This window comes from Colobus angolensis, unplaced genomic scaffold (genome assembly GCF_000951035.1).
Source record: "Colobus angolensis palliatus isolate OR3802 unplaced genomic scaffold, Cang.pa_1.0 Scaffold452, whole genome shotgun sequence".
Taxonomy (NCBI): Eukaryota; Metazoa; Chordata; class Mammalia; order Primates; family Cercopithecidae; genus Colobus; species Colobus angolensis.
In genome coordinates, this window is record NW_012117955.1 from 288,987 (window position 1) to 298,417 (window position 9,431).

A 9,431-nucleotide genomic window follows, 5' to 3' on the forward strand; every position below is an offset into this window, starting at 1 on the left:
GGAGCAGCCCAGCCTGCTCGACAGACTGTAAAAGAAAAATAACTGCATGCCTCTGGCCTCCTCCCCGTGGCCGTGGCCACCAGGGCAGCCTCTGACCATGGAAATAACCACCCTTCTGTTTCCACCTTAACTGCCCTCCTTCCCCAGCTCCCTGTCCCCAGGAAGGGGAGCCTCAAGCTGTAGGCAGGGTCTGGCTGGCAAGCCGGGCACTGGGCCACAGCCCGTTTGACCACACAGGCCCTCTGAGATCGTAGAACACAAGCACTTTGACTTTCAGCCTTCCTATGTCCCCAGCCTCCTCCCGCCCCAGGGAGGGCAGGGCTGTGATTTTGCACATTAGTGGGTGACAGTTTGTATCCTGGTGTCCCTCGTGTCCACACGGCTCCGACACACCCTCTTGACCATGAGGCCAGCGTGGACTCTGTGTGCCCAGGTCCCCGCCCAGCCCTGACTCCTGCATTTTTCTAGGGAGAGAGCTCATAGCTTTTGACACATTCTCAAATGGGTGTGTGGTCCCAGAGATGGAGAACCCCTGCAGAAGGGGAGGACGGGCCTCCCAGGGAGGAGGGGGCAGAAATGAAGTAGAAAGGGCACTGCTGCTTTCTCTGTTCCCTGCCAGAGGCTTTACATGTAGCACTTGGTCTTGTTCCCCTTACCTCCTTGTGATGCTGGGGTCACTGTCCCCATTTTACAGATGAGGAAACAGGCTCAGCAGTGGCAGGTTGCTTGCTTCAGGATGCAGCCCTGGCTGAGGGATTGAAAAAGCCAGGGCAGGGCCAGAGGTTGAAGGCGGGTATTGCACCTGCTTCTACAAGGGAGTGCAGCTCTGGAACCTGTACCAGCCAGTGCTTCAGAAGCCTCCCCCGACTGCATCCACACCAGACCTTGAGCCCCCAGGTCCTGGTTCCCAGCAAATTTTTTCAGCAGCCAGAGAGCCTGGCACAGGGCCTGCCAGTTCGCCTCCGAGGTTCATTCCTGCCACGTGGAAAACAGAGTCCTCACAATTGGCCTCTTGTGTCCTCATTGAGGCATGAATGAAGCCTTAATGAGGGTGGGGGCAGAGTGCCCCCTAACCATGGCAGGTAGGACCTGGCTGGCAGGTGGGCTCCAAGGGGGTCCCTCCAGGAGGCTCCTCCCACCCCCAGGCGTGACACCCAGGCCCTCCAGAGCCCCCAGCAAAGACTCTTTATTTGCTTGTAGCAATGTCAGCTGCCAGACCACAGAGCCCATCCCTGCCCTCCATCTGTCCAGCTCAGCCACCCTCTCACCACCCCTGGCAGATAAGAGCAATGAGATATGCAGAACAGGCCCAGGGCTGAGGCCGCGCCCCACCCCCATCCTTCCTGAAATTCCAACAGCACAGAAGGCGTGGGCCTTGGTGTCTCCATCTGTAGACAGTGTATAATGATGTCCAGCCTGTTTGCCTTCCAGGGATTTCTAAGAATCATGTGGGGAAGGTATTTTAAAAGTTCAGAATACAAACAAAATGACAAGGAGCAAACTCAGCTGGTCACCCACACATTCCCTGCCCAGACTTCCTGTCCCCAGGGCACTGGACCCCAGCCACCTGGGCTGGGAGCCTTTCTTCTCTGGGCTGTGCTGAGGAAGCTGTGGGAGCCCCCAGAATGAGGACGGCCCTCAGTGGGTGGGCCTGCTTTGCCCCCCTACCCAGGGATGCCTCTTGATCCCCCAGGATGGCGTGAGGACAGTCTCCGGATGGGAATGTCAGCATTTCCTGGTCTGTGTAAGGCACCAAACTAGGGTCAGGGACTGCAGTGTAGCTCATACCCAAGGATGGCAGAAATTGGGCGGGGGCGGGGGGCGGGGGAGCTTGAGGAAAGGGAGCAGGCGTAACTACCCCTTTCACATGGAGTGGCACAAAGTTTAGTCCCCACCCCAGGGCAGGCATGTCATGTTTCCTTACTTCTCCAAAGCCCATCACTCCATTTTAAGCTCAGGGTCTCATGACCTACTTTAGAGGAAGGTCACAGGATTCTTCAGGGCCTGCTTCAGGGGAGAACGGCAGTCAGAGAGACCTTCCTGCGTCGGCTGCCTCCTCAGATGCCAGGGTGCCATATTCTGGGGTGGTGTGTCCTGAGCCCCCAAACCCAATTCCTCCCTCAGACCCAGGGAAGCTCTGCTCCAGCGGTTTCTGCCGCAGCCCCACCACGCTTAGTGTCACTCGCCTCCAAGCTACTCCCCTCCCATCGGGAAGATTCCACTCAGTACCTTTCTGAGGGAGTCCTGGTGAGGTTTCCTTCTGGGTGCCTGGCAGGCTGTCCTTACAGCCCCACCACTCAGAAACCCCCAAGGCAAAGGAACACTCAGGCTGCATCAGCTACAGAAGGAGCAGTAAAAATGTCGGAAGCAGGAAGAAAACACAAATATCAATAAACCATCCTGTCACAAGGCAGTTTTGTCAATTCCAAATTTTGCCACGATGGAGAAGCAGCTGCTTGCACCGAGGCGGGCCACCCTTGGCTTCCTCCTCTGGAAAACCAGAGAGACAAAGGTCAGAGGCTGTCCTAGGAGAGGGCCACAAGCCAGGACCCACACAAACTGCGGAGCCTGCAGAGGCCAGTCCCCACTCTTCTCAACTTGGAGGTAAAGACAAACAGGAGGGGCCTGCCCCAGCCCCTGAGGGAAGTTCTGCAGACGCTCCCCACTGGGGCTCTGGGAGGCAGAGTTGCCTCCAGGGGCCTGTGCCTACTTCTCCTGGGGATGGTGGGTGAGCTGGGTGGGGAAGCCAGCCCTGACCTCTGGGCATCCTTTGCTCTTGCAGGACCTGGGCATGGAGTCGACCTCACTAGATGACGTTCTGTATCGCTACGCCAGCTTCCGGAACCTGGTGGACCCCATCACACATGACCTCATCATCAGCCTGGCACGCTACATCCACTGTCCCAAGCCGGTAGGGTGGCTGTGGTCTGAGCCAGCCAGGTCCCGGGGCGTGCGGTGGGTGCCTTTCAGGGCAGAGCAGCTCTGTGCCCAAGCAGGACAAGCCCGTCCTGCAGGCACCAAGAGCCTGAGGTGCTCTCCCTTGGCGCCACCAGCACAGATTGGTTTTGTTTGGCCCAGGGGGTGAATTCACTGCCAACATTTAAAAACCAGAATTTTTCACATGATCCCTATATTCGGCTGCCCTTGAAAAACTGGAAGCTCCAGCTACATGAAGCCCTCATTTCTGCAGGGCTGGAGCTAAGTAGCCATCCCTGTTATACGGGGCCAAGGCCACCACATACAGTTGTACAGGTTGTGCCTTGCACAAAAGCATGCATACGGAGGGGTGGCGGGGTAGGGGAGGAAGGGGAAAGTTCAAATCCAGCCCTCTCTCTACCCACCAAGCCACGAGCCCTGGTGCAAGTCTGTGTCCCCCTGGAGGTGAACTTTTTCTTATTTGCACAAAGGTGTCATAGAAAGCTGGCCGGGGCCCTGCATGGGGCTGTCCACTTTGCCTCAGTCCCACCATTCCCAGATGTCTTCACCTCTGAGGCTGAGTGTCCTTTCACACCCATCCCTTCACTCATGTCCTCTTCCTGCTGGCCCTGGGAGCTCGGAAGGGAAAGCTCCATGGCTCTCCAGGCTCCACATCTGCCGCTCAGCCCCTCCTGGATGGGAGGTTCTGTCCTGTTCCTGCAGTTCCAGGTCTAGGCTTCCCTGGGGCTATGCAGCTGGACCCGGTGGGAAGGGGAGGGCTGGGCGGGGACATTTCCACACTTGAGCGCTTCTCTGTTGCTTTGGTTTTTTCTGTCTCATCCCTCAATTTCCAGTGGCTTCCAAAAGAAGTGCTTCCCCGCTGGCAGTCAGGAAACCAGAGCAGGATGAAGAGGTGCGGGAGGGAAGTTTTTCCTTTTGGTGTAGGATCTAGGCCAGGAGTGAGATGGTTCCCAAGCCCACCCCTCGCTCGGCCTGGACACAGACTTGACCGTGGTCCTACAGTGAGCTGGAGCCTTGCTCTGGAAAGGCGTTTCCTGGGGCTGGGCTCCATCTGCGGCTTTGTCGGGGGCCTTCTCTCTGACTCTGGGGCTATCTGATAGGAAGGCTCTGAGGTGGGGGCCCAGCTGTGGAGGGCTGGGAGCTGGCCAGGGTCAGGAGCACAATGTTGCAGAAGGTCGGGATGCAGGTCCCAACGGGAGGGGAAGGAAAGCTGGTGTTGAGGAAGCGTTGAGGCCTGATTGGTGCCAGGATCCACGGGGCGCTGGCTGGGGCTGGCGCTTCTGTCGCTTCTCATGCAGTTCCACCTGGTTCTGCCTGGGGAGGTGGGAAGGGACGGGAGTCAGGCCTGTGAGGAGGCCTCGCCGGGTGCCAGACCCTGCCTTTCCTAGAGCAGGAATGGAGTTGCTCAGAGATGAGAGAACGAAAGGCAATGGGGCTCTCAAAAAAGTAAAAAGGAAACTGGAGGGCTACGTGTACGCCCATCTTTGAGTTGAGGAAAACAAAATTCAGTCAAGTGATCTGAGCAAGGTTACACCTCCGAGGAGAACCATGGGTGTGATTTCGGCCTATGCAGTGACTCAAAGCTGGGCGGGACACAGGCCGGGGGTCCCTGGGCGGTCAGTGCCCAAGGGCCAGGAGGAGGGGCCTGGTGGGAGCAGCTGAGCTCCCCTCCCTCCCCAACCTGCCCCTCACAGGTTGCCTCACGGACGGCCTGTGTGGGGAGAAGGACCCACCCTCTCAGAGAGAGAGGCAGGCCAGGGAGTGGGTAAGGGCCATCGGGAGACCCTGTGAGACAGGGCCAGGCGAGGCCAGGCAGAGGGGCGGGAACTCCTGCCCTTGATCTTCCCTTTCCATCTGGGTAGGGCGGGGCCGGGGGCATGCCTACCTGGGTTGTTGTGGTCCATTCAGGTAGCTGTAACGAATTATTGTAACCGGGTGGCTTACAAAAGTAGAAATTTATCTCTCACACTTTTGAAGGCTGGAAGTCTGAGATCTGGGTGCCAGCCTGGTTGGTGACTGGCAAGGACCTTTTTCTGGGTTACAGACGGTCACCTTCTTGTGTCCTCACATGGCAGGAAATGGGCAAAGGAGCACGAATCCCTTTGTGAGAGCTCCACCCCCCTGGCCTAATCACCTCCCAAAGGCCCCACCTCTGAATACCATCACCCTGGGAATTAGGTTTCAACATGTGAATTTTGGGGACATACCAACATTCAGTCCATTGCATGGTGTAACCTTCCTCAGACCACTTCGTTACCTGGACTTTGTTTTCCTCAAAACAAAGTCAGAGCCAGCCAGAGTGGATGAGCCCTGCTGAAGCCCAGAGACCTGGAGGGCCCCTTTCGTGCCCATGTGGCAAGTGAGGCTCTCTGGATGAGGCAGGGGTGGGAGGTCCCCAGGCTGGTGGTAGGAGCAGCCCCTCCATCCACCCCAGAGGGCTGACCGGGATGTCCTGGTCACAGCAATTTGCATCTGAGTTCATGTCAGCCCACGTTATGGGTCTAGACATTGTGGACAGAGGTGTCAAGACCGGAGGGCTCGTTCCAAAGGTAAATTGGATACTACACGGACCCTCACTGAAAATCCTTCAGTGAGGGGCCGTGCTGTAGTTCAAATAAAACCCAAACTCCTCATCTGGCTTTGCCTGAGTCTCTGAGCTCCCCTCTCCTACTTGCCGCCCTGCGAGCTCTGCTCTAGCATGTGGGCCTTCCTCCTCTGCCCCTGACACCTCCACACCCTCTCCTACCTTAGGGACATCGCTGCTCCCTCTGACTGCTCCAGCCTCCTCTGTCTGAGCTTCCTTCTCCTGAGTTCAGATTGAGCCTCCGGCCTCTGAGAGGCCTCCGTTGACAAGCCTGCCTCATGGAGGCTCCTGATCAGCCTGTCTCGAGCCCAATTTATTTTTCCATTCATTTCTCTGTTTTACTTACTCGTCTCTGAAATTACCTTGCTTATTTACTTGTTAGCTAATTTATGGTCTGTTTTCCCCACTAGAATATAAACTCTGAAGGGAAGGGTGTCTGTCTTGTTCACAATTCTATCCTGCACCAGGCGGGAAGGAGGCAACATATTCCATTGTGAAGTTTGAAGAGAGTTTAGTAAAGGGTTGAGGACAGGATAAAGGAAGTCAACAGGGAATGTTGAGACATCCAGAGACAGCAGCGGTAGGAAGTTGTTTCACAGGAGGACAAGCTGTATTGCCAGAGGCAGGGTGAGAACACCTGGTTCGGAGCCATGCTGCATTATCCATTGCCATAGAGCAAACTACCCCAAAACAACAGACATTTATTGTTATAGTCTCTGCAGGTCAGGATTGCAGGGGCAGCTTAACTAGGTAGTTTAGCTTTGGGTCTCTCAAGACATTGGTCAGGGCTGCAGGTGTCAGAAGACTTTGCAGAAGTTGGCAGGTCTGCCAGACTCCGTGGCTCACGCCTGTAATCCCAGCACTTTGGGAGACCGAGGCGGGCAGATCACCTGAGACTGGGAGTTGGAGACCAGCCTGACCAACATGGAGAAATCCCATGTCTACTAAAAATACAAAATTAGCCAGGAGTGGTGGCACATGCCTGTAATCCCAGCTACTTGGGAGGCTGAGGCAGAAGAATCACTGGAACCCGGCAGGCAGAGGTTGCCGTGAGCCGAGATCGCACCATTGCTCTCCAGCCTGGGCAACAAGAGCGAATCTCCATCTCAAAAAAAAAAAAGAAAGAAGAAGAAGTTGGCAGGTCCACTTCCAGGGCGGCACACTCGCCCTGTAGCCTCTCCATAGGACTGCTTGAGTGTCCTCACATGATGGCAGCTGGCTTATCCCACAACAGGTGATAATATTAGAAGCCATAATGCCTTTTTTTTTTTTGGTTTTTGTTTTGAGACAGAGTCTCACTCTATCACCTAGGCTGGAGTGAAGTGGCGTAATCTCGACTCAGTGCAACCTCTGCCTCCCGGATTTAAGCAGTTCTCCTGCCTCAGCCTCTCAAGTAGCTTGGGATTACAGGCACCTGCCACCACACTCAGCTAATTTTTGGTATTTTTAGTAGAGACGGGGTTTCGCCATGTTGGCCAGCCTGGTCTCAAACTCCTGACCTCAGGTGATCCACCACGGTCTTCCAAAGTGCTGGGATTACAGGCATGAGCCACTATGCCTGGCTTTGTTTTTTTGTTTGTTTGTTTTGTATGTTTGTTTGTTTGTTTTGAGAAAGGGTCTCACTCTGATGCCCAGGCTGGAGTGCAGTGGTGTGATCATAACTTACTGCAGCCTGGAACTACCAGGCTCAAGTGATCCTCCCACCTCACCCTCCTGAGTAGCTGAGACTAGAGGCAGGCACCACCATGCCTAGCTAGTTTTGGGGTTTTTTTTCTTATAGACATGGGGGCCTCACTATGTTGCCAAGGCTGGTCTCAAACTCCTGGCCTCAAGCAATCCCCCTGCCTTGGCCTCCCAAAGCACTAGGATTGCAGGTGTGAGCCCAACCCCCACAATACCTTTTAAGACCCAGTCTAAGAAGTCACAAACCATCATTGCTGCCATTCTATTGATTCCGATGATTCTGTTGCTCACCCAGACCAGTCCTGCTACAATGTGGAAGGATGCTACATAGGGGCATAGATGCCAGGAGCCAAGAGCAGCAAGGCTGTCTTAGAGGCTGGCTGCTGCATATGCCGAAGTGTGGGAATCAGAATAAACCCCCCCATCTGTCTCTCCTCCTGCCCTCTGGTCTTGCTGCCACTGCTCCCATTAGCTGAACCCAAGAGGAAGCCACGGGGAAGAGAGCCCAGTGACGCGGTCTCTAGAGCCCAGCCTTCTGAGCAGAGAAGGGCAGAGTGGACTGTGGGGCGAGAGGAAACAGAAAAGCTGGCACACAGTCTCTGCATCTGGAATGGTGTCCAGCATAATGAGCGGGACAGTCAACATTTGATGAATGTATGAATGAATTTATGAATGAGGGAGGGATACCCTTGAATGGAGGGCAGTGGAGGGCTGTGCTTGTCGGGGTCCTGGAACAGTTACAGAGGTGCCTGGGGAGTGAAGATGGCAGATGGTATCATTGCCTAATGGCTGACAGCCAGAGCAGTGTCGGGTGCTGGGACCCCTTCCAGGTCAGCCTGCAGGTCGGCATGTCATCTTTCCTGACAGATTAATGCGAAGCCCCTCAAACATGCTCTGCCCCAGGACCTGGGCAGCCTTACTGGGAAGGTCTGGAGAGGCTGCTGCCCTGACCTGCACTCACAGTCACCTTAACTGTGCCACATTCCACTCCTGCCTTCTTCAGGGATGGGGGGAGGACTGCAGAGAGTTGACTCTGCACACAGCCATTGCGCCTCGTGGGTGGGTTAGGATCCTGCTGCACGTAACAGAAGCCCAGGCAGGCTGGCTCCAGCAAGGAAGAAAATGTGTCCCTCAGATACCAAGGTGTCTTGTGGTGCCCACAGGCAGCCAAGTTAGACCAAGGTGCTAAAACTGTAGATAAGCACAGTGCAGAGGTCCCTCCTTCCTCCTCCCTGCTCTACCCTGCCTCCCTCTGCATTCCCTCTGCACAGACTGATCTTCCCCTGCCGCATGGTAGGGAATGTGGCTGCCTATGGCTCCCAGGTTACTTCTCAGGGTTACAGTCACTGGAGGAGTTAGGGTATGTGTGTCTCAGTGTCAAGTCCAGCTTCCTCCTCTCCTTCCTCTTCCTCTTCTTTCTCCTTCTCCTCTTCCTCCTTCTCCTCTTCCTCCTCCTCCTCTTCCTCCTTCTGCTTCTCTCCCTCCTCCTCCTCTTCCTTCTTCTACTCCTCTTCCCCCCTTCCTCCTCCTCCTCTTCCTCCTCCTCCTACTCCTCCTCTTCTTCCTCCTCCTCCTCTTCCTCCTCCTCTTCCTCCTCCTCCTTCTGTTCTCCTTCCTCCTCCTCTTCTTCCTTCTCCCCTTCCTCCTCCTCCTCTTTCTCCTCCTCTCCCTCCTCCCCTTCCTACTTCTCCTCTCCCTCTTGCCATTCCCCACCTTCTTACTCCTCCACTTCTGGGCCAGTCCTGCCTAGTCCTGTTCTCTGCAGGAGGGAGCCCTAGAGGGTTCTTGAAAAGTGGAAGAGTTGGGAAAAAATGAGACAGTCTCACTGAAGGCATTTCTGGTTGTAAATGATAGAAACACTTTGAGCTGACCTAAGCCAAAGACAGGATTTCTCACAAGGAGGGCAGCAGATGGCGGTTAGGAGCATCAGCCTCAGAGCTAGCTGACTTTAGAGCTGGGCGGCCTTGCCCGTCTATTTAAGTTCTTTTTGCCTCAGTTCCCTCATTTGTAAAGCAGGGATATTAATAATACCTGTCTCATAGGGTTGTAGTGAGGTATGGGACTATAAAGAGTTCATAGAGCACTTTGGGAGGTCGAGGCAGGTGGACCACTTGAGGTCAGGAGTTCGAGACTAGCCTGACCAACATGGTGAAACCTCATCTGTAATAAAAATACAAAAAAAAATTAGCCAGGCATGGATGGCAGGTGCCTGTAGTCCCAGCTACTG

General features: G+C 55.1%; 1 protein-coding gene across 1 annotated transcript in view; it reads left to right on the plus strand.

The window, feature by feature from the left end:
* Positions 1-2,440: 2,440 nt before the first annotated feature.
* Positions 2,441-9,431, plus strand: part of LRRC75A (leucine rich repeat containing 75A) — a 22,172-nt gene continuing 15,181 nt past the window's right edge. The window contains exons 1-2 of the mRNA XM_011957979.1: positions 2,441-2,512; positions 2,783-2,911. Of these exons, the coding sequence (XP_011813369.1) occupies positions 2,441-2,512; positions 2,783-2,911 (201 nt within the window). The remainder of the gene's footprint in view (positions 2,513-2,782; positions 2,912-9,431) is intronic.